Source organism: Passer domesticus, chromosome 17, assembly GCF_036417665.1.
Source record: "Passer domesticus isolate bPasDom1 chromosome 17, bPasDom1.hap1, whole genome shotgun sequence".
NCBI classification, from domain to species: domain Eukaryota; kingdom Metazoa; phylum Chordata; class Aves; order Passeriformes; family Passeridae; genus Passer; species Passer domesticus.
This window is the reverse complement of record NC_087490.1, coordinates 13,439,874-13,463,736: the sequence shown is the minus strand read 5'-3', so window position 1 is coordinate 13,463,736 and position 23,863 is coordinate 13,439,874. Positions and strand designations below refer to the sequence as shown.

General features: G+C 48.0%; 2 protein-coding genes across 15 annotated transcripts in view; one reads left to right on the top strand and one right to left on the bottom strand.

The window, feature by feature from the left end:
* RIMBP2 (RIMS binding protein 2) overlaps positions 1 to 7,609 on the top strand; it is an 80,830-nt gene extending 73,221 nt beyond the window's left edge. For 7 of the 12 annotated variants that reach the window (XM_064392998.1, XM_064392992.1, XM_064393002.1 and 4 more), the window contains 6 exons: positions 313 to 497; positions 1,361 to 1,529; positions 2,527 to 2,636; positions 3,311 to 3,382; positions 3,604 to 3,738; positions 6,112 to 7,609. In XM_064392998.1, the coding sequence (XP_064249068.1) occupies positions 313 to 497; positions 1,361 to 1,529; positions 2,527 to 2,636; positions 3,311 to 3,382; positions 3,604 to 3,738; positions 6,112 to 6,303 (863 nt within the window). In that variant the 3' untranslated portion in view covers positions 6,304 to 7,609. Of the gene's footprint in view, positions 1 to 312; positions 498 to 1,360; positions 1,530 to 2,526; positions 2,637 to 3,310; positions 3,383 to 3,603; positions 3,739 to 4,308; positions 5,467 to 6,111 lie in introns of those variants that run through there. The other 5 variants (XM_064392997.1, XM_064393000.1, XM_064392999.1 and 2 more) reach the window with 5 other exon arrangements.
* A 216-nt stretch (positions 7,610 to 7,825) lies between these two features.
* On the bottom strand, positions 7,826 to 22,313 carry PIWIL1 (piwi like RNA-mediated gene silencing 1). Of its 3 annotated transcripts, XM_064393006.1 has the most exons (21): positions 22,224 to 22,301; positions 21,427 to 21,688; positions 21,005 to 21,130; positions 20,442 to 20,656; positions 19,135 to 19,256; positions 18,446 to 18,526; positions 17,743 to 17,940; positions 17,288 to 17,399; positions 16,322 to 16,439; positions 15,583 to 15,700; positions 15,334 to 15,448; positions 14,728 to 14,784; positions 14,597 to 14,619; positions 13,990 to 14,062; positions 13,468 to 13,668; positions 13,268 to 13,371; positions 12,740 to 12,810; positions 12,054 to 12,207; positions 11,106 to 11,231; positions 10,542 to 10,689; positions 7,826 to 9,018 (listed from the first exon to the last, which is right to left on the bottom strand). In XM_064393006.1, the coding sequence occupies exons 1-21, from the start codon at positions 22,296 to 22,298 to the stop codon at positions 8,902 to 8,904; spliced, it is 2,616 nt and encodes an 871-aa protein (XP_064249076.1). In that variant the 5' UTR covers positions 22,299 to 22,301; the 3' UTR covers positions 7,826 to 8,901. The 3 variants fall into 3 exon arrangements, with proteins under 3 accessions (XP_064249076.1, XP_064249074.1, XP_064249075.1); XM_064393004.1 differs by having other exon boundaries at positions 14,597 to 14,784; positions 22,224 to 22,313; XM_064393005.1 differs by having other exon boundaries at positions 14,597 to 14,784; positions 21,427 to 21,685.
* Between the last annotated feature and the right edge of the window lie 1,550 nt (positions 22,314 to 23,863).

The following is a 23,863-nucleotide window of genomic DNA, read 5'->3' as shown; positions in this document are numbered from 1 at the left end:
GACTACTTTTTCATTAATTCATGGCAAACTCTTGCAAACCTAACAAAAATGGCTTTTACGTGAGCTGTGCAAATGTCAGTCTGGTACAGGAAATCAGCCCAGCTTCCAGTGCAGGTTTTAGAAGCTTTTCTTTAAAATAGAAACTTGCTAATAAAAAAACCCCCCCAAAACCATCAAGCTTTACAGGACATGCAATGAGGTTTGGGGCTTCTTCACTGAAATGCCAAACATGTTTCAGATATTAATGGGAGAGTTGGATGCTGGGGCCAACTTGCATTACTGAGTTGTTCTTTTCTGGATTTGCTTTCACAGATGGCTACGGGGGTCATGACCGTCTTTCTCCAGACATTTATGAGGAATCTGAAACAGATGCTGGCACAGAGGATCTCTCTACAAGAATCTTTGTTGCACTTTTTGACTACGACCCGCTGACCATGTCCCCGAACCCTGATGCTGCAGAGGAGGAGCTGCCGTTCAAGGAGGGACAGATCATTAAGGTGAGAGCTGGAACCAGAGGAAACACGGCACTTCTACAAAAACACTTCTACAAACAGGCTCTCCTTTGTGCCCTGGAGAAAGCTGCCTGTGTGATCAGAAGCCAGGGCTTTCCCTCCAGAGGTTCAGGCTGCAAATCTCACTGGAGCTGGTAATTAATGTCTGGTGCTGATGGCTTAAAAATGATCACAGAAATGTCCAAGTTGCTGTAGATAGTCAGGGCCAGTCCCGATTAAAGATTCAGGCTAAGCCCAGCCTTGTGACTCTGAAGCTCGCAGTGTCCCCTGCACAAACCTGCAGGGAGAGCTGCTCCAGAGAGGATCTTGGCAGAAGTGCTGCTGTGCTACCAGAGCAGAGCTGCTGCATTCCCCAGCTCTGAGCTCTGCTAGCTAACGCACGCTCCAGAGGAATTCAAGCCCAGCACTGGGTGTTTCTGGTCCCTTTCCTGACAGTTTGGTGGTTGTTTGCAGCCTGGGAGCTGCTCTGCTGGACACCACCAGCAAAATAATAACATTTTGGCACCATTTTGCAAATGTTTCATTTTGAATATAGTGCCATAGTAATTCCATAAACATCAAGTGAGCATCTGGCTCAGCACAGTGAGAAACTGATGGCTTTTAATGCACTTTTTTGCCCCTTTCACTGCCAACAACAAAAAAAAAGTCCAAATTCTGCTTATGTATCTGAAGTCACACTTCAAACAAATATAAAAATTCCAGTTTTATAACCTAAGTCAGAGTGGTCCACAGCTATAATTCCACATCTAAACTGCAGTTTCACCTGTGCTTTAGTCACCCTTAGCCTGCTCTAAAGCTCCTGAATGCTAAAACCTCTTTGACCAATATGATTGTTCTTTGAATATCAGGTTTATGGGGACAAAGATGCTGATGGGTTTTATCGTGGAGAAACCTGTGCAAGAGTTGGCCTTATCCCGTGCAATATGGTCTCTGAGATACAGGCAGATGATGAAGAGATGATGGATCAGCTTCTTAAACAAGGTTTCCTTCCTCTGAACACTCCAATTGAGAAAATCGGTAAGGGAAAATACAGACATTTCCCTTCACACTTGGGCCTCTCGGCCTGGCTGCATCCCCTTCACCTCTTGTTTTTGTGCAGGTGCAGCTGCAGTAATTTACTGTCCCAGGGGATACATTCTGTGTCAGTGTCTGCGTGACTTTATACAAGTAAAATTTGACCTTGGTGATAGCATTGGCTGCAAATGGGGGCCTGCAGCTTCACCACTCCACTTGTTGCTTTCTTTTCTGATTTAAAACGAAATAAAAGTGGGTTTTGTGTCCTGAAATATTTCTGGGCACAGAGCACAGTCCCTGAGCTGTGGAGTCTGCTGTGCACAGGGGGCTGAGGGTTCTGTGCCTCAGAACAGAGAGAGGCAGGGCACAGTTAGTTCTTTTTGTGAGCCGTGCGTGGCTGCACACCCTTACCTGTGTGGGTGGGTAAAGGGTGAGGCTTTTACCCTTACCTGTGTGGGTGGGTAAAGGGTGAGGCTTTTACCCTTACCTGTGTGGGTGCATAGAGGGGGTGGCTTTTACCTGTGCCAGGGCAGGGCCACGCTGCTGCTGCTCTGCTGGGGAGGCCCTGAGCAGCAGCAGCTGCAGGGCTGTGCTTTGGCAGTGACTGCAGTGCCTGTATCCATACCTGAGCACCTTTATCAGTACCTGCAGTGCCTCTGGCAGTACCTGAGTACCTTTACCAGTACCTGCAGTACCTGTGGCAGTACCTGCAGTAACTTTATCAATACCTGAGTATCTGTATCAGTACCTGCACTGTCTGTGGCAGTACCCAAGTACCCATGGCAGTACCCATGGCAGTACCCATGGCAGTACCTGTATCAGTACTGCAGTACCCGAGTCCCCGTGGCAGTACCCATGGCAGTACCTGAGTACCTGTGGCAGTACCTGTATCAGTACCCGAGTACCCGTGGCAGTTCCCGTGGCAGTACCCGAGTACCCGTGGCAGTACCCTGTGGCAGCGTACCTGAGTACCCGTGCCAGTGACCCTCTCTGTCCCCAGCAGAGCGCGGTGGCCGGCGCGGTGGCCGGCAGCAGCCGCTGGCCACCAGGAGGATGGTGGCTCTCTATGACTACGACCCCAGGGAGAGCTCCCCCAACGTGGATGTGGAGGTAGGGGCAGAGCCCGTGGGGCTGGGGGCGCCCCGGGGGCACGGAACCTGGGGGCTTCCTCAGGCACCCTTTGAAACGTTGTTTGGTTTGGTTTTAATTGGTGAATTGGAGAAGGAGAAAGTGAGATTTGAAATATGTGGGGCTTGGTGCTTTAAAACATAGCCTGGGTTGTTTTCTTTTTCTTGTGGAACCAAATCTTTTTCTAAATTATGGTGTTTCAGAGTAGTTTGGCCAACAAATCAAATAAATTGTGCTGATATATTGCAAAGATTTTGTTTGCTCTCTCTCCCTTGACCACAGGAAATTAAACATAATTTAAAAGCCCCGCCCTAATTGCATTTAAGCCCCAGACAATTAAAAGAGCCCAGTGCACTGTGTGCTCTCAGAGAGGAGCTGCCCATTGTGGAGGTTTTTGAAGAGAATCCAGCACAGCTCCAGTGCAGGAGCGTTTTTGTGCCTCAGGGCTGGGCTGGGTGATGTGCAGAGCTCCTCAGCAGCCCTGGGCAGTTCTGCACCTCAGGCTTAGCAAGCTGAGTTAAAAACCCCAAGGAAAGAAACAAGAGGTTTGGCTCTCAAAGATCAGTTTGGGTTCAGCAGTGTCCTAGCATGAATGTGAATGGATTGCCTGTGAATAAGAAAAGGCTGATCTTTGCCTGTCTGCTCCTCCCCTGCAGGCCGAGCTGACCTTCTGCACTGGGGACATCATCACTGTCTTTGGTGAGATCGATGAAGATGGATTTTACTACGTAAGTTGGCTCTGCTGGCCCACCCCAAACTGCTCCCAGCCTCGCCAAACACCAGCCTGGGGAGGGGATGTGGAATTGTGAGAGCTCTCAGCATCCCCAGGGGCCTTAGATGGGAATTTCCTCTTCCTCGCCAGCTTTGAAATAGGCAAAAATATGTCCCTGCCTCCTTGGGAACAAATGTGATGAGGTGAGAGCTCACTGGGCCTTGCCTGTGCTCGCAGGGTGAGCTCAACGGGCAGAAGGGGCTGGTTCCTTCCAACTTCCTCGAAGAAGTGCCTGATGATGTGGAAGTGTTTCTGTCCGAGGCGCCCTCGCGCTACGCCCAGGACGCGGCCCTGCGCCCCAAGGCCAAAAGGGTAAGCAGCCCCCTCCCCACACCTGAGCTCCACCCCTGCCATTCCGTCTCGTGTACAATTCACACGTCATCCCGACATCACGTTTAAATTCATTCGCCCTTTTAAAGTTATCTTTCAAATATATAAAATAAAACGTGAGGGAAAATGGCTTCGGCCTTCGCTGGCTCGTTACATTTGTAAATGGAGAAACGAAATTGGCTGCTTGATTGCAGTCATTACAGTACCGTCCTTTATAACCTGAATTGAAGCAGCTTTTCCTGGTGGTAGTTATTTCCCAAAGCTTCTAACCTGCTCTTGCTAAAAAGGTTCTTGTGCACAAAAGACTGGTACCAGTGTTCCTCTAAATACAAACTGTAACTGCAGCTGCTGGACTGGCAGTGCTCATCTCTTAATCCTCACAACTTCCCGTTCCAACTGGCGATAATTAATTGCTCAGAGATTTCTCTTCCATGAAAGAATTAATCATGTTTAGAGTATCTCATTTTTGGTTTTGTTTCATCACTGCAATACTTTTATATATTATATATTTTATATATATTTTTATTTCTTTGCTCATCTGCTTGGAAACAGAAGAAGAGTGTTCATTTCACACCTTAATAAGGCAATGTAGCCTTCACGTAAGTGAGCAACTGAAGATACCAATAGAGGTCTCAATTAAAGCTACCTGGCTATCTAATGCAAGTCTTGAAACTTAATTGTGGGGAAAAGAAAAGAAATATGTCTCCAAACCCCTTGGCCACAGAAGAACAGGCTGCATGCCTTTGCTGTACCCAGTCAAGTCCTCTCCTTTCTTGGGAGCCCAATCCTTTAAATCAGGACACAGATCAGCCCTCCCTTTGCAAGGTCAGCGGTTGGAACATATTTCTTCCCGAGCTCAATGTTTATGTTTACATAGAGAGGAGAGTTTGATGTCTAACTACCCTACAAACAAAGCTGCATATTGCATTGCTAGCCAAGCTGGGATGTAAAAATTCCAAGCTCCTGTGTCAAGAGAAAAGCACAACAGCTGCAGCCCCTGCAGCAGCAGCAGTGCCGCTGGCACGGACGGTAGTTTACAAGGGGATAGTTGGCTCTGAAACTCACTGCACTCAAACACAGCTACTTAAATTGTCTGCCTTAAAATGTGTTTTCCACAGTGGATTATACCCCAGTTTGCCTAAGACCAACTATTCAAACTTCTGAAAAAAGCCCCTCCCTGTGGTCCAATTCCCTCGGATCGTTCCTAGGAGTGTACATTTGCAATATTAGCAACAATATTCTGTACATTTGCAATATTAGCAACTGTTTGGTTTACCAATGCAATAGAGTCTCGACCTGAAACATGCAGCTCACTGAATGAATGCATTAGACTCGATATCTGGTATCTTCAGGTGTACGTTGGGGTGCTTTACCAAGTTGTTTTGGTTTGGTTTTCTTTTTTTTTCATTAGAATTAGACCTTGATTTAAAATCAAAGTAGGCTTGAAGCCCCTTTGCTTAACTCCCTGTTGCACAAGGAGCCAGTCAACTGCTGCTGTTTTAACTTGAACTACAAGCTGGCAGGCCTCCCTACAGCATGGATTCTACTATGAAAATATCACCTGAATTGATAGTAACCATTTTGCCAGCTGGGCACTGTAGTTAGGATAGCCTGAGTATATGTAATTTTAGCATTTTCATCCAAGTGCTTTTGGTGACTGAAAAAAAAAAAAAGCTGTTCAAAATATTTAGGAATGCTGTCATCTAACAACCTCATAGCTGCAGCATACACATCGAGCACTCAGGGCCTTTAAGCTTTCTTTGATTGCAATTAAGGTTCATTTTAGCTTTTTCTTTTTCCGTTTTTTTTTTGTTTTTAAGCCAGTGTGCCATCTTCTCTAATCTGTACATAAAGTTTGCTAGCCAATTTTAAAGAAAAGGCATTTAAAGGACATTAAAAAGTAAGTGATCATGTAGCATTTTAAGTAATTTCTTCTGAAAAGAGTTTGGCTTCTATAGATTGCTAATCTGTAGTAATTAACATGTTTATTTTTCTTAAATCTATAGCTGAAAGTATCCCTCTCCATTTTAGTACTGTCAGAGTACTGAAATGAAAAACCAAAGCCAGTTTTGTGGCTTTTGTGGCCAGAATTCTGGCAAAGCAAGTGTATCCAACATTTCCTTTAAAAAGGTATAACCAAAACTGGGCTTTATTGGTGGGGTTTTGATTTCTATTTTTTTTTCCTCTAAATTGATGTACTTGCCATAAGCCCACGCAGTATTTTAAGCCAGAGAGGAGAGAAACCAGCCCTTTTGTTTAAGTGGGTGATGGGACAAGGGATGCTATCAAGTTTCTTGCTGCTGATGGCTTTGAAGCGTTCAAAGATTGAATAAATGATAACAATGTACCTACTAGGTTCCTCCTGAGAATACAGGTACAGCCCGGCGAGCACCTTCCCCCACAGTCCACCTCCATGCCGGGTCACCTCCGTCACCCCTGCTGGGCTCGGGTGGCCCCGGGAGAGGCAGGGACCTGGCCTCGAAAAAGAAAAAGGGGCTGCTTTCCAAAGGCAAGAAACTGCTGAAAAAGCTTGGTGCAGTGAAATGAGTCATGTGCTCCTGGACAACTTGTAAAGCTTCCAGTCTGTGTACTTTTTTTTTTTTAATTGAAACTAGGGCTTTCATGACTATGCAGTACTTTACCAGACCGTTGTGTTTTTAACTCTGACATCAATAGAATCATGCCAATTGCTGAATCAAAACAGCAAGAAAGAGAGGGAAATGGATTTGTTGTTGCAAAAACGTTTTTTAAAAAGCTAAAAAAAAAAAAAAAAGAAAAAAAAAAAAGAAAGAAAGTTATGGGTTTAAGACCAGAAGAACCCGGTTTTAGTTGAAGTCATCTCAACACCTGCAACTCCATTGAAAAATCTCAGCCTTTATTCTCCTTTAACCATGAGTGGGGGGAGAAAACTCTTCACTGTTTGCTAGTTCAGAGATCACCCCACTGTATCCAGTCATTAACAGAAATGGTCTTGAAACTCCTAGTTGAATCAGCCTTGATGTTTTGCCTTATTAATGCACAATGATTTGTACTGTCTAATAAATATGCAGCGTACACTTTGTATGTCCTGTGTGTTCAGCTGTCTCCATCCTCCCTCCACACGAATGAGCACTGCTCCTGCCCCAGCCCTGCTGCTGGACTCCTGGGCGTCTGCAAGTGCTGTGCTAAATGCTTTTCAGTTTTTGCTGCCCCAGTGAAACCCAAACCTCGTCCTGGTTTGCCGTTGTCCCTCCTGGGCCCAGGCAGTGTCAGTTACTCAGAGCCTCTCCCCATCTCAACCCTCCAAGCCCAGTTTGGGGTTCCTGTTCCCTGCTCTAAGCGACTGGGAACAGCCAGCTGCACACCAACCCCCTTACTCCCCGTTTGTTTTCTGTGGAGGGTCAGTCCTAGGTTAAAAGGCATTTTCATGCTGCTGCTGTCAGAGGGAGGCTCAGGTCCACGCACAGTGAAGGACAAAGTGTCACAGCCACAGTGAGGCTGCAGCAGGCTCTACCAACCCCAACTCAGCATTGGCATATCACAAAAAACAACCCTACCCACTGATGGCAGTCATTGGCTGGTACTATTTTGTAATTCTTGTCCATTTGTAAATTGTTTTTACTGTTTATACATACTTTTCAGACTGCCTTTCTTTTTGTAATTTATGGAAGGTTTATAAATGAATGATCAAAGCTTCCCCATTGTGTCTTCAGATAACAATGTAAATGACTGTAAAATACTGTGTGCTAGATTATAACATTTAATTAAAGACAATAACTGGCCTACATTTGTGGTAAAGTACTGTGTGGGTGTGTGCATGTGTACAAGCGTTGTGTATTATATTTTATATAAATAAATCATTTGATATTTTGTAGAGTGCAGTATGTTTCATAAATCCACTTTGTCAGCCTTTCTTCAGAACTGTCCATGGCTGCTGAAGTTTACTGCAGGATAAAGAAAGGCTCCTCCAGCTGCAGGAGCTTCCCAGAGGTAAAAAAGGGTTGCAAAGTTACTCCAGCCATTGCCCACCTGTGCCCAAAGCCCTGCAGTGAAGTACAAAATACACAGAACAGGCCCAAACAGGCAAGGATTACAGCAACAACTTTATTTAAATCTCATAAAGAAAAGCAACAAGGTTCACAACACGGTGGTTAAGACAACCAGCACTAATCTGAATTTCTCCACGTGCAGTAGTTTGACTCTAGTACTGCACAAATCTGAAATCAACCTCCCTCCCCACACCTGCTGTTAGTTTCACAAAATGGGCTGCAGAACAGTGACCAATGAAAACCTCAGACATGAACAAACCAGGGCTGCTTCCCCTTGCCTGGAAGTACCAAACCAAACCCCCAAGGCTGCCAGGGCACTGATGGGCCCTGCTGGAAATGGCATTTCTCAGTTAGGAAGCTGTCACACAGCTCCAGCCCAGCAGTTCAGCTGTCTGCAGCCCTCTCCTGTGAGCTAAAGGCAGAGCAGCAGAGCCCAGGGCTGCCCTGAGCCCAGAGCAGCTGAGCCCTGGGGCTGGCACACACAGCAGCCCCGAGGCTGGCACAGCCCTCACTGCCCCCAGGCAGAGCCACGGTTTGGGGCTGCTCTGCAAATCCCTCCCAAGGACAACTGTGCAAACCCTTCCAAGGTTCTGCATCACCTACAGCCTGCCAACACAGCCTTGGTAACCAACAGCATCTGGTCACCTCCTCTTAAGGCATGAAACAGTTCAGGAGACAAATCTGGCCCTCATTTTAGCCAAGAAAAACAAGGAATCAACAATATTGAAGCATTTTGAAAATCAGAAGGGTAAATACTAGCTGGAAGTTTGGATTCTGGTCTGCTTAACTCTCTATCTCCCATGCAAGAAGTAATTCTGTAATTCTGTAATTCTCAAAATGTAAATAAGAACAACCAATAAACTTCTGGGAAGAATCTGAGAAAAACTTTAGTAACTAAATAAGTACCAAAACCCATAAAAATTTATGTAGTTATTCTATTCTGTTCAAAATGCAAATCTCAAGCTTTTCCTCGGTACAATGAAAATAAAATAATTTCCATAACTGCACACATCCTGTGCATGTCTCTTACGAAAAACCAAGACTCAACCAAAAGCCCAGACAATTCTACATTCCCTGGAGAGGAGCTGCTCTCTTCTGCTTGGCTGGTAACTCAGCTTCAGAGGTAGTACAGTCTGTCTGAAAGCGTCAGGTTTGGTTCTCTGTGAATGCTCTGACCCACAAGGAAAGCCAATTTATGAGCGTACTGGCAAGGAGCAGGTACTCTGATAATACCCTGCAGAAAGGGGAAAAAAGAAAAAAGGCAATTATTTTCAGGTAATTTAAATAAGCATGGAGTCACTGTAACAAAGACCCCTGGACCTCTGACGTCTGCATACTTGTGAAATTTGTATTCCCTGTTGTTTATGCTGATTTGTGGAAACAACTGTATACACACCCCCAGCACAACAGAAGAACAGATGCAATAGACTCCAGTGCCCTCCTGCACCTCTTTCCCAGGTTTACACTCAGTGCTGGCCCTTGCAGAAGGGGGCACATGGGCTCAGTCCTGTCTGGTGCTTGTGGCTGCTGAAGTGACAGAGCTGGAGCACACCTCAGGCACGGCTGACTGGGTGTGCAGCAGAGGCTGAGGCAGTGCAGCAACACACCTCCACCTCCATCAAGGACTAGATACTTCTGCAGGTAAGCAAGTACTTCCATTCTGCTTCTGACAGAATTTGGGAGCAATACTCACAACAAGTGTACGCTAGGGAGAATACAGACTGCAGTAACCTTCAGAGAGACCAGGTAACTGTGAACCATCAGTCCTCCACCCCTCTAGGCAGAGGCATGCTCGCAGGCTCTGTGGCGCTGCAGGGGCGGTTCAAGGCCAGCTGCTGCAGGTGCTGCAGGCTGTGCCTGCCCAGAGGCACACTGTGCCTGCCCAGAGGCACACTGTGCCTGCCCAGAGGCGGCTGTGCCTGCCCAGAGGCACACTGTGCCTGCCCAGAGGCACACTGTGCCTGCCCAGAGGCGGCTGTGCCTGCCCAGAGGCACACTGTGCCTGCCCAGAGGCACACTGTGCCTGCCCAGAGGCGGCTGTGCCTGCCCAGAGGCACACTGTGCCTGCCCAGAGGCACGCTGTGCCTGCCCAGAGGCACACTGTGCCTGCCCAGAAGCACACTGTGCCTGCCCAGAGGCGGCTGTGCCTGCCCAGAGGCGGCTGTGCCTGCCCAGAGGCACGCTGTGCCTGCCCAGAGGCACACTGTGCCTGCCCAGAGGCGGCTGTGCCTGCCCAGAGGCACACTGTGCCTGCCCAGAGGCGGCTGTGCCTGCCCAGAGGCACGCTGTGCCTGCCCAGAGGCACGCTGTGCCTGCCCAGAGGCGGCTGTGCCTGCCCAGAGGCGGCTGTGCCTGCCCAGAGGCACGCTGTGCCTGCCCAGAGGCGGCTGTGCCTGCCCAGAGGCGGCTGTGCCTGCCCAGAGGCACACTGTGCCTGCCCAGAGGCGGCTGTGCCTGCCCAGAGGCGGCTGTGCCTGCCCAGAGGCACGCTGTGCCTGCCCAGAGGCACGCTGTGCCTGCCCAGAGGCGGCTGTGCCTGCCCAGAGGCGGCTGTGCCTGCCCAGAGGCGGCTGTGCCTGCCCAGAGGCACACTGTGCCTGCCCAGAGGCGGCTGTGCCTGCCCAGAGGCGGCTGTGCCTGCCCAGAGGCACGCTGTGCCTGCCCAGAGGCACGCTGTGCCTGCCCAGAGGCGGCTGTGCCTGCCCAGAGGCACACTGTGCCTGCCCAGAGGCACGCTGTGCCTGCCAGGGCACTCACCGACCAGTTGTAGTACATGTGGCACAGCTTGTAGGTCAGGCGCTGCACGTGGTCGGGTTTCAGCTGGCTGGTGTCGTAGATCACGTTGTAGTGGGTGGGGGCCACGCAGCCGTTCTTCACCGTCTGGCTCACCACGAAGAAGTCGTACCTGCACAGGGGACAGAGCCCGTCACTGAAGGGTGTGCCTCAGAAAGACCCAGCTGCCCTGCAGCTGTCCCGTGCAGTCACTTCATGCTTATTGAGTACACCCCAGAGGATGCCCAGGCCCTGGCCCAGCAGCTTCCTCTGTCTGAAAGGCCAGGGACCTGGAGGAACGTGAACAATCCTATTCTGTGGACCAGGTCTTGAGACCACAACAACTCAACTATTTGTTCTAGCCCATTTTCCTCCTGGTAACAACCCTGCACACGCACTTAGCTTACAGTGCTCATTTTCTGCAGCCCCTGAGCCACACAAGTGTGGGAAGTATTTTTACACTTGATCCTACAGTCCATGTACTGCAGGATGTATTTCCTTCCTGGCCAGGCTGCTGGCAGGAGCAGTGTGACCTCTGCAGGAACTCACCACTCTGGTCTGGTCACCACTGTGTCCACAACAGTCCCAGGGGGTGGGTTTTTGAGTCCTCCCCCAATCTCTGCAAAGAACCTGGCACCCACTCGTTTCTTCACCACAATCACAGTGAGTCTCGGGCTAAAAGAAAGGAAAAGGGAAAAACAATACTCCCCCAGAAAACTGCAATAGAGTGCTTCAGGAGAAGATTCTCTGGAGTTCCCAGGCATTAATTTCACATGTAAGTCTTTACTGATTCAGATTAAATAACACATTGTTCACAACTTTAGATTTTTACTTGGATACAACATTCACATTATTTTTCACCAATCCAACATTCCTTTAACTTCACAGAGAAGAAAATGGATCAAAAAGGGATTTTCTAACTCAAAACTGGATTTCTACTCTCTACCCCCTTGTTTCCTATACAAAACACTGTGTCTTAACAGTATTTTTGGTAAAGCCATTAACAAAGCTAAACAGAAGAACTGAGTGTTTTAATTTCTCTGCTTGCCTGCAGTGTAAGGAAATATTTTATTTTTCAGAGCAGATTAAGTCACTGCAGTTGATAAGTTTCAAAGCAGAATGTTGAAAATATAAGTGACTGGACACCTTCCTTTAAGAAGTGGAAAGAAAAAAAATGGCCTTAGCAGACATGTAACTGTCAAGCTATGACCAACCAGTGGGGAAAAAGTAAATTATCACTTCCACCAAGAATGCCCAAAGAGTGGATGTGCACTCATGTGTATGGCAGTCATGTGGTGCATGTACTAAGAATTTTCCTATTATATTATAAGTCAAGTATCTGAAATCATGTAAATAATCATCAGAAAAGCAGTTATCTGAGCTCAGGTGAAAATCAGGATGGAAAGACAACACAGTCTCCATCCACAGCCTCGTTCTGTGCCCCAGTGTTTATTCCTCTGGCAGTGTAAAGAAGAGGGTTGGTAGAAGCAGATTTACCTGTAGTCAGTGCCAATACTCTTCAAGCAATCCAGAAATTGAGGCACTTCATAATTCACCAAAGTATTGAGCTGTCCATCTCCAACACCATCACGATACACAAAGATACGAGAGGGCAAACCCTTATTCCATTTAGACCAGTTCCTCAGAGCAGCTTAAAAATACAAGAGAAAAAGCCATTAGTTGTAATGTCAATTCATTCCAAAACAAAAAAAGGATTTTTATTCCTAGAAAAACAGCAGTAAGTTGGAAAAGTAAGGTCCTCAATCCTTCAGTAACCTGAAATGGGTCAGCATCGTGCTACAGAAACATACCTGCAAGAAGAGCTCTGGTTTGCCTGTGCACCCACAAACAGAAAGGACACAAGGACACACCTGCTCTGCTGCCTCTCATAGCAGGAACTGTGAGCCCTCCTTGAAATCAGACTCCCTTAAAGCATTCTTGGAAGTGCACTGCTCAGTTTTTAATTATTGCAAAGGAATGTGGGAATCAGTGAAAGATTTACACAAGATACTATTTGTGTTCAGCAGTATTTGTAAGGGAATGTTTAATCTGTTGCTATCCAAGTGCAGGCTGGTAAAGCCTCCCCTCAGGCCAGCAGGAGAGGAGGGTTTTGAGGAAGCTGAATTCTAAGTTCTTATATCTGGCTCCACAAGAGCAGAACTCCTTCCCTTTCCTTCCCTTACTTTGCAAGCAGGTTTTGATTCCATCCACAAGTTCTTGCCCACGACTTTGAACAACGCAGCGGGAGAACCACCTGTGAAGAACAGAATGAAAGAGACTTCAAAGCACTGCCAGGCTTACTGCAATGAAGTTATTTTTAAAATGCCCATGACCACTTAGTCTTTACGGGTCTTGTGGGTCAATGCAGCCAAGGAAGAGCTGGGCTTCTATGAGAATATTCCCCGTGTGGTAAAAGTGTCATAGCATGACTTAAAAATTCTTCTCAACCAAGAAAAGCCTTTCACACCAATCAACTCAAAAGGGGAAAGACCCTCTCACCTTGATGCTATTTATCTCAGCCATGTCTCCACCACTTGACCCCTCTCTCAAGCAATGTGGGACAAGACCACCCCTTCAAGTGGGAAAAATTCACAATACATTTCATACTAACCATTACAGCAAACCAATTTTGAATTTTCCTGATGGAGCACCACACTGAAGCTGTTTTTCAGTCAAAGGAAGGTTTTTTTACCTTTGCAGCCTGCTCTTACCGTGTGACTGCTGGATTCAGGCTGGCGACAAAGCCCGCGATGGACTGCTTCCCAGAGACGGTGTCATGGTAACAATCAATGCCCACAATCATCACCTGCTTCAGCTGCAAAGCAACCACAGCACCGCGTTGGGTGCGTACAGGGACGCTTTTCAACAGAGCCTAACAAAAAGGAGTTAGCATTGGTAAGAAGGTACTCACGGGGATCTCGACACTCCAGAGCTCTCCCCCCATTTTGCAGTTCATCTGCAGGGCGATTTTCGTGGCGACCGTCATGATGGTCTGCGGCTTGCTCAGAGTGCGAGCCAGCACACACTGGCTGGGGATGGGGCAGTCTGTGCACAGGTATTTCTTGATGGCATCATACTTATCCTTCCGGGAGCTAGACAAGATACAAACTACCTTTGAAGAAAAAAAGAGTCTCTGTAAGCAGCTGCATTGTACAGCACTCAAACAGTTCTTTAGGAAAAAGTTCTTATGCTCAAGAGAAATATTCAAATGTTCACAGTGAAAGAAAGAACTGCCAAGTGTCAGTGTCTGCAATTCAGAACCAAAGGCTCTTATGCAGAAGGATACCCATGCTCAGTGTTAGGTTTGCACAGGAGGATGGGCAGGTACACAGTAGATTCTCAGGAGCCCAGAGTTGCATTTCTGAGAGCAGATCCCACTAAACACCCATTGCAGAGATAAACAGGATTTGAAATCATGGATTCAAATACATACTATGTCTATGTCAGGGGTAACCCTTTGCTGTAGAACCCTTAAATATGCTTCTGTTCTATCATCTACTTCAATCCTGAAAAGAAAGAGAGGAAATGCTTACAGAAAAAGAACAACTAACAGCTATTGAAACCAGCAAAAGCATAAAAGCTCACTACGCATCAATAGTGTATGAAATGTCACATTTACAGCTATTAGCAAACCACTTTCACACATCTGCAGATTAAAAGGAATCACCTCCAAACTCAGGCTTCCAGACACAATGAAATTCAAAATTAAAGGCAAGTATGGGTACTCAAGGGAGGATATTTTCAAGGAGAACAGATCAGAATCAGAATACATCCTAAGTCAGCAGAAAATACTCCTTAGAGAAGGGTTTGCTCAATGACTGTCTGTCTGATACTTCTTAGTTCTGGCATATGAAAAGCTCTCAGAAATAAAAGTATGACTAAGGAAAGTCAATCACTGGAGAAAACGGAACCATCTGCATACTGAAAGAACTCTGCTTTACTAACAACCTCCCAGACACCGGCTGTGTGACGCACTACGCCCTCCCCTCACACAGCCCACGATGGTGGTATCTTTCCCTCAGCTCAGCGAGGACACTCACATGTTGGGCCTGTTCATGCGGATGCCCATGGACGGGGTGACCTTGAAGAGGCTCTGCAGCAGGGTGTTGGCCACGTCGTAGTTGCGGCGGGTGTAGATGAGCAGCCAGCTGTCCATGGGCACCGAGCGGATCAGCGGCACGCCGCGCGTCTCCTTGGTCCAGTCGGCAAACTGAGGGTTGTAATCGAACTGCAGAGCAAACAGCTCGTGTCTGACACAGCCTCTGACTGAGCACGTCTCCACTGTTCACCCGGGCCACCCTGCCTGTCACTGAGCACACACTGCCTGTCACTGAGCACACCCTGCCTGTCACTGAGCACACACTGCCTGTCACTGAGCACACCCTGCCTGTCACTGAGCACACCCTGCCTGTCACTGAGCACACACTGCCTGTGTTCCACCTACCCAGCTGAAATCCTTAGTGGCGTTTCACCCGAAAGCCTTGGTACCTTTCTAATAGCTGGAAACAAATGAGAAACATCTCAGCTCTCCTAGACTGTGTTCCTGACCAGAAGGACTGCTCTGCAAGGATGACCCTGTTGTGATGGAGTACCTTCCCAACCACAGCTTGGGAACAACTTAAGAAATTTGCAATTCTCCTGCTTGGACAAAGACTTGTGTATAACATTTTCACTCTTTATCCTTCACTTATAAACCAAAAAGTACTCTTTCCTTCCTTAAGAACTTGTTCCACCAGTGAGACACCCAGAAGATTTCAGAAGCTGATTTATTATTTACCATGGTTCCTGATTGAAAGATCTTTTCTCCTTGAACAACTCTTCCTGTAAAGGACACTGATTTATAATCAAAGCTTAAACCCCAGTTTCGGAGCTCCTTCTGAACATTGTCATCTCTGTATAAAAACAAGATTTGAATGAAAAACGTGAGAAATTTGTTCCTGCTGACTTATTTAAAACTAGTAAGACTGTGAGAAGTCTGTTATACACATCTTTGCTGGGACAGACAGAGGACACGGGGGTGCCATACTTTTGGATGTAGCTCAGAAGCCTCCCGAGCTCGCGCTGCCTCTGCTCAGGCGGCAGCCGTGTGTGGATGGCCAAGTCTTTCATCATGTTGAAATCGTTGCGCATCTTGTCAGTCAGCCCTGCCAACAGCAAAGCCTTTTCTGAGTCCAAGTTAACATGAAGGACTGTAAAAATTAAACTTGCAGCTTGTGCAGGTAAGTGATACATGTGCTGCAGACACAGGGAGTGGTGGCAGCAGTAGCCAAAGTTTTCAGTTGCTTACATACATCCCCACTGGCATAGAAAAAAATGCTGAATTTTTGCACTTGAGAGGAAACCACACAAGGCACTGCAGCTCTTCAGCTCCGTTTTCAAACCAAAACAAACAGTGCTGAGATGTTCAGGTACTGCTAGTGCGAAGTGAGTATCTCAGAGCAAAACATCTATTTATGTATCTTAAAATATTATCAATTTCTAGTAAATTGCTCTTTTTCAACCAAAGTTCTACCACCAAAACTCTACAAGTTAGCAGAGTGCTGATGTTGGATACCACAGCTAAACACTATGCAACAATAAACCCCCTCAAACCTTCCAGTCCCATTTAAATATCCAATCTTTTAGCTACAACATGTGTTCCTAAACTCACATTTATACAAACAAAACAGTTTCCCTGAACTCTGCAGAAAGCTGCTGTCAGAACACCTCTCTCAGTAGGCATTATGGTTTGACAGATGCTTTGATATGGAGAAATACTACAGTACCTGTTAGGGAGCACAGCTCTGGAATCAGAGCCACAGATCCTTGTATGTTCCCTCTCTTCCTCTTCATCTGGCTGATCAGGACAGGCTGCATCCAATCACTAATTTCTATGTTATATTGCTGTATCAGAAATACAGACTGCATGTTAATTTACTCATAACAAACATCATTTCTGAATAACGCAGCTAACTTTGGAAAAGAAGTATTGCTCCTAAAACAAACAACCCCAAAAGCAACTAGCAACCTTTTTCAATCAGCCCACCTCAGAAGAACTGGTTTTGCCAGAAAAGGCAAAGCAGGGAAGCACTATTCTCTCAAGTGATGCCATCAAAGGCACAAAGCCTGTGCCTTGCTTGAGGCATTATCACCTGGGCTATCTAACTCAATATTGGGATGCTCCTTCCAGTTCAGCAATGGAGAAAGCTCCTGCCCTACAACGCAATTCAGGAAATCACAAGAATCAAACAAGACTGCCACGTGAAGTTGCTGAAATTTAGCCTTCCCATACCCTTAAGCTCCATCCTGTTTCCACTGAGGCTGGTATGCATGAAGACCTGACAATTACAGTGGGAGGCCTCAATGGTCAAGCTGTGACAGACTCAATCCAGAGGTGCTCTGGCTCTCCCAACCCCAGTTCTGCATGCTGTGACAATGTATCTGCATTCCTCCCACATCACCTGTCCCTGCTTCCACCTTCCCAATGCTTCCTGCTTGAGTTTTCCCAAGGGCTCCTTGCTCATCCATGCAGCCCTCCTGGCCTTTCTGCATGAGAAACTACTCCCTGGGGTGGAGCACTCCCACCAAACCACGCTGTGCAGGTTAGTTACTGACCTCAGATCACACAGCGTCCTTTAAACAAAATTCTGTTCAAAATACTATGAATTACAAATCCACGCATCCTAAGTAACCTGGAACAATGACTGAACGTTCCAAGTTAAAGCATAAAACACACAGTTCAATTTTCATACCTTTTTGTAGTACTCCACAAAGCTCATCTCAGAACCATCTGATTTTCTAAAGGTACTCTTTGGATTGTTATCCCAGTCGATGTCATCAATTCTGTACGTTCTGTTGTTGTACCTACATAAACATTTCATCACTTTTTGTTTAAATCTTAACTCAAATAGAAAAGAAATACACTGGGATGACAAAGTAACTGTCAGTACTCATGCAAGTTGGAAGTTTTGCTCCTTTCAGAAGTAATAACTTCAAGCTTTTAATTGTAATAGGCTCTCAATTCTACCACAAGCTGAAGTGTAATAAAACCAAAGAAAACCAGCGTGTACTTCCTGCTTTTGGAAATGCTGTCACCCTGATCAGTTTGCTAGCTGGACAATGACAGCATTTTTTGGCTTTCTGATGCTTTATTGCCTACTTCAGGACATGGAGCATAGAGAGCTCTCCCAGACAACAAAAGACTTACTTTGTGAGGACAATTAAACCAATGAGCTCTTTAGCACAGGTGTCTCTAAATCTCTCCTCTCCAACCTGGGAGTGAAGGCTGTGCATGGTGTCCAGCACTGTCTCCCCACGCAGAACCTTGTGGCTCACGTCTGCACACAGCATGATGTTCTCCTCATACTGCAGGATGGAGCTGGTGAAGCCCAGCCACACCATCAGCCTGGCAAAAGAGAACACACAAAATCTCAGTGTGCTTGTAGAGCATGTCCAGTCTCACCCCTTATTCCTGTTCACTTGCACAGACACCAGAGAGCAGTGATGGCACAAAGAAGCCATCATCCAAATCTAAACAAGCTCTAGAAGGTTAACAAAATCAAAAATATTTTACAGGCAGTATCTTTAGTCAGCTAAGAAATCCATTTCATGCTGTTAAGGATCTCACAAAGTGTGCAGGCATTCAGGACACGTTCAGAACACAAAGAGCAGGAGTTTACCCAGCAGGACACTGCCCAGTCCCTTCCACCAGCCAGGCTGCACAGGTCAGATTAACAGCAGGGAGTGCAGCACAGCCACAGGCCCCAGGCAAACTCAGGCCTAACAACTTGTAGAGCAGGCCCAGGGCAGCCAGGAGCACCCTGCAGGGACCCTGCAGGGAACAGGGCAGCCCTGACAGCCAGCAGCCCTTGCCCCAGCACCCCTCCAAAGGCCAAGGGTTTCTGCCTCACCTGTGGTTAGGGATGCTGACTGGATCACTGGGGTTGTAGTAATTACGTCCAATCTGCTGCAAATTCAGCATCTTCAACAGCCTAAAAACAGAAAAATGGGATGTCTTTTAGCATCATTACTATTATTATCATCATCACATCATGGTCCAATCCCTATGCACAAACTCATTGTTTATCTGACTACGTAAAATAAGAACTTCTCATTAAACTGAATTTATAAAGGTCATGGACACTTATTAACAATAATCAGGTGAGAAGTTCACGTGCAAGTTCACCTTTCACCAAGCAGCTGAAGGTAGCAGTCAAACAGGCTAACCATAGGTGAACCACACAGCCAGGTACCAAGGTTAAGAGGAAAGACTACAGTCACAAAGGAGGAAACTTCCAGTTCAATGTCCTGCTCTGTTATTTGCTTTAAGAGGCAAACCCACACACACAAAGGAGGGTGGGGTGCTGTAACTGCCTACAACAGCATGAACTCCTTTCACACTAACACAGCCCAGAAATACACACAACTGCACTTTACAGTATTAGCAAATGTGGTTGGCCCCACAGTAACAGCAGCCAGAAAGGCTTAAAAATTTACATTTATAATAATTATTAGTTGTAGCCTATTCCTCAGAATGGAAAAACTTACTTCAGATATTTTTAGAGTAACTTCTTATAAAGACATAACTTGTACAGCAAACCTTCTAAAAATGATGTTGTAAAACTGCAGACAAGTAGGTGAAGTGGGTGGCAACTCATTAGTGAGTGTGACTGTTATCTTCACATCCTCCCCATTTCGAGTCCTACTGAACAGCTCAGTAACCTGGGAAAGTGAAATGAGGTTAACAAAACCAGAGCAAACAGCACTGTCTCTGGATTTTGCTCCAGTAATATCAAACTGGACCTAGCCATTTTTATTCCAAGCAATAATTCAAGACTAACTGAAATGTGGATTGGATCTCCCACCAGGACTGTGAAATACAACCTGAAGGACTCTGCTCATCAGGGTGAACACAACTCAGGGGGAGAATGGGCTCTGCCCAGAGCAGCTGAACTCAAGATGAAGGCAGGGACAGCACTTACCCATTACCAGGACAGGAAAAAGACTCAGCTTGAGGAAATAAACTTAACATATTGCCAACTAATATGTATTTAATTACTGATTCAGATACTGGGAAGCAAAAAGACAAAGATTAGCACACACAGTGAAAACTTCTTCCCCTCTCCCATTTCCAAACTCAGCTTCACTCCGTACTCCTCTGGCCCCCCTGTGAACAGCTCAGGCTGCACCCAGACCCTGCAGTGAGGCACGGAGTGCCACAAGGCACAGAGGGCAGGGACTACCACCAGTACAGAGGTGTTTTCCCTCTGGTGTTCCCTTCTTTTCAGATTTTTCTTTGCTCTGCAACTTTTCCCTGCTTTTTAAATACACAGAGGTGCCAACAACTTTGCTGATGGGCTCAGCTTTAGCCTGCAATGGGTCCACTGTGGAGCTGGCTGGCAATGACTGTGCAACACAGGGCTGACCCTGACCCCTTCCCACAGAGCCACCCCGACCCCTCCAGCTACCAAAACCTTGCCACATACCCCAACTTAGCCATTTTTATTCCAAGAAATAGCTCAAGACCAACTGAAATACTGCAATGTGGATTCGATCTCCCACTAGGACTGTGAAATATACATACATATATATATATATACACACACACCCCCTTTCAATAATGTGGGGTGTTAAAATACAGGAGGTATGAAAAGCACAAAGGAAACAAAAGGAGAAATACTGTCTGTACTATCACTTCTGTGCAGAGGATGATTCTAGCCTGCAGAAATTAACCATTAGAACCAGAAGTTCATTACCAAATTTCTCTACATGTACAAACTGGCTTATACTGATATCCTCAGTCCAACTAAATACCTCTTGTGGGACATCAACTCCCTAACTTCACCTAGGTAGCAAGGAAGAAGACTAAGCTGCAAGTCGTGATGAAAAGAGCATTCTCGTGCGCACCTTGCTCTCGAGCTTCTTGGGCAGGAACAGAATGGAGCCGTCGAAGGCGTGGGTCTTGCCGATGGTCTCCTCGTGCTGGAAGAGCAGGGCCGAGCGCAGGCGCCGCGCCTCCATCTCGGGGCTGTAGCCAACGTGGTACTGGTACAGGGCCCACTGCGGGCGCGACGTCAGCCGGAAGTGGTTGGTGGTCAGCTTGATCATTTTTCCTGAAAAACCTGAAATGGGAGAGGCGTGGCAACAGTTACAAAGTGTAACAGTCATTCAACAGCGCTCAGAGAGTTCTTCCAGCTATGGCAGCCAGACAAAGATTAGAGCTCAGCTGTGTTCCTCATCTGCTCTAGCCCCATGTTATCAGACACTCATGTGCCCTCTGGAGCTTTCTGCAGAGCCTTCAGCTGCCAGGACAACGCTCCATGCTCCACTGCAGCTACCAGCAACAACTTCTTATCTAATACACTCTGAAGATTTTTTTACTTGGCTCTTTAAGGGAAACTGAGAGCAGAAATAAAGGAAACTCTTTCATTTCAAATGGCTAGCATGTCTGGAGTCTACTTTAAACATACCAGTTTTGGATTCTTGCACATGCATCATGGCTTGCCGAGTGTTCACCCCAAGGTCGTGGAAATCTCTGCGACGTCCACCCCTATCTCTTAAAGACAAATCCTGGAGTCCTGAGGAAACCTGCAACCCTATTGTTTAAAATGCAAGAATCACAATCAAGTAATAAATAACATATATACTATCATATATTAACAAATAAAAATATATAACGCAATTAAATCCTGAAAGGCATCAAGACAAATTTAAGAGTAATCACAAAATGTTAAGTTTCAGCTTTTGCTCTGTAGCAAACATCTTCCAAATCTTAGTAACAAATCTTGTTTTGAAAAGAAAAAAAAGATAAACACAGTCTAAAGGATGCCTTATTTGGATCCTCTCCAAAACAGGGGCTCTTGTGGACCCTGGATCTCCCAGCCCTTCTGACCTTCAGGCCTCCTCTCCTGCAGGGGGGTCTCACCGCCGCGCAGGCGCCCGTGGGCCCCGGGCTCTTCGGGCTGTGCTGGAGGAACATGGAGCTGCTGGAGCTGCTGGGGGTGCTGGAGCTGCTGGAACTGCTGCAGTTGCTGCGGATGCTGGAGCTGCTGGGGATGTTGGAGCTGCTGCGGGTGCTGCAGCTGCTGCTGGGGCTGCTGCGGGTGCCGGCGGCCGCGCAGCGGGCCGGGCACGCCCTGCTGGAGCTGCCACTGCTGGGAACAAACAGCCGCGGAGTGCACGAGTTAGGGACACTCACACCCTTTCACGTACGTTCACGTTTAAAACCTTTTTTTCCTGTACTAAGTAGCAGAGTTACTATTCCACACCTGGAACTCGAAGTTACTGGAGCGTGGAAGCCTTTTAACTTCTTATTCATTTAACTAATAGCCAATGCAAATCCCCTATTTCCATGCTCTAACTAAAATTTATGGACTTCTCATTTTCTACAGTCCCTCTGATACCTCAAGTAACTGACCACTAATTCTATAAAAACATCTTTTGTAATTATAGTGTCTAGTGAATAAGTAATACTAAAAAGTGCCAGGGCTGGAAGAACAGCAATCTTAAGCCACGAGCAATCCCACAATTCAGAGTTTCATGTTACTGGAAACTTAATAAAATAGAGCTATATTAACTGTGCAGCCAGCAGAAGATATGCATACATACATAAAACATATAACACATATGCCTGATATTGAAACAGGAAGTAGGTGAGGTACGGATCTCAATTCCTGCAAACCAACTCACAGGTGCATCTCCTACAGCAGGAGGAAGAGGTGTCTGTCTGGGAGGTCTTCCTCTGGCTCTGGCTCTTCCAGTCATCTTCTAAAACAAGTAACCTACAGCATTAGTGTTCTGTCTTCTCCTTCCCACCCTTATCCCAACAAATACTATGAGCAGCACTAGAGCATTCGCCCTGCTTTAATTCCAACGGGCTCAGCAGAACACACCCATCCCTGCAGGATTCTCTGCTCGGGGATCTCCACGCTCACACAGCCATAGGGGCAAGGCCCTTCAGCCAGGCTTGCAGGGCCGGGCCGGGCCCCACAGAGCCGAGGCTGCCGCGTCAGTCAGCCCGGAGGGCGCGGCGGGAGCTGCGGCCTCAGCCCCGCGCCCCGCAGGGCCTCGGGCCGCTCCTCCGACAGCTCGGCCAGCCCGGCTCGCTACCTTCCACCGGGAGCACGTGCCAGCGCCGCGGCCTGCTCGGGGCCCAGCCTGCCCATCCTGGGCACCCACAGCCCGGCCCGGCCCGGCCCGGCCCGGCTCCAGCAGCCCGAGGGGCCGCACCCCCGGCAGCGCCGCGCCCGCCTCGGCCTTACCTCCGCCTGCCCTCGGGCCGCGCGGGGACACTGCTCCTACCCGCCTGCAGACAGAGGCCGCCCTCCCCGAGCCCCCGCACGACTGTGCGCCCGCTGGAGCCGCCGCCGCTGCCGCGGGACGGGCCCGGGACAGCCCCGGGACAGCCCCGGCCCCGCCGCGCCCTCAGCACCGAGCCCGCACGGCACGCGACTGCGGGGCGAGGCGGGAAGGCGCCCGCTGCGCCCATTGGCTGCCGAGCGCTGCCGGGGACAGCCGAAGGGAGCCGAGGGCAGCCGAAGGGCCGTGCCCTCACGGCGCCGCCTCTTGTGGCCGTGCCCGCGGGGGCTGCCCGGGACAGCGGGGATGGAGGGGACAGAACCCGGGACAGCGGGGATGGAGGGGACAGAACCCGAGACAGCGGGGACAGAGCCCGGGACAGAACCCGAGACAGCGGGGATGGAGGGGACAGAACCCGGGACAGCGGGGACAGAGCCCGGGACAGCGGGGACAGAGGGGATAGAACCCGGGACAGCGGGGACAGAGCTCGGGATAGCGGGGACAGAGGGGATCCAGCCCGGGATAGCGGGGACAGAACCCGGGATAGCGGGTTTCCCCCGACCGAGCGGGGCGGGCTCTGTCCCCGTTCCCGGGCTCTGTTCCCCGTTCCCGGGCGCTGTTCCCCGTTCCCGGGCTCTGTCCCCGTTCCCGGGCTCTGTTCCCCGTTCCCGGGCTCTGTTCCCCGTTCCCGGGCTCTGTTCCCCGTTCCCGGGCTCTGTTCCCCGTTCCCGGGCTCTGTCCCCCGTTCCCGGGCTCTGTTCCCCGTTCCCGGGCTCTGTTCCCCGTTCCCGGGCTCTGTCCCCGTTCCCGGGCGCTGTTCCCCTCTCCGCCCGTGGAAATGAAATGTCAGCTCGCCAGGAGATGGAGCAGTCGAACCAGAAATGGAGCTTCTGTTGTTATGTTTTGGGAAATTTAAAATCAGTCAGATGCGGTACATGGAAACCTGTTGATACATTTAAAGTATTTTAAAGTGTTTCCAATTAATGCACCTAACTTGCACGTGTTTAATGCTTTCTATCTCACAGCAATAA

Bases quoted from the DNA above. Each gene is read 5' to 3' on its own strand.
- PIWIL1 (XM_064393004.1), bottom strand. From the start codon at position 22,298: ATGACTGGAAGAGCCAGAGCCAGAGGAAGACCTCCCAGACAGACACCT. The intron at 20,657-21,004 runs GTATGTTTAAAG...CTCCCATTTCAG, and splicing joins TGTGCAAGAATCCAAAACTG to GTTTTTCAGGAAAAATGATC. The intron at 13,372-13,467 runs GTGAGTACCTTC...GTTGCTTTGCAG, and splicing joins TCTGGAGTGTCGAGATCCCC to CTGAAGCAGGTGATGATTGT.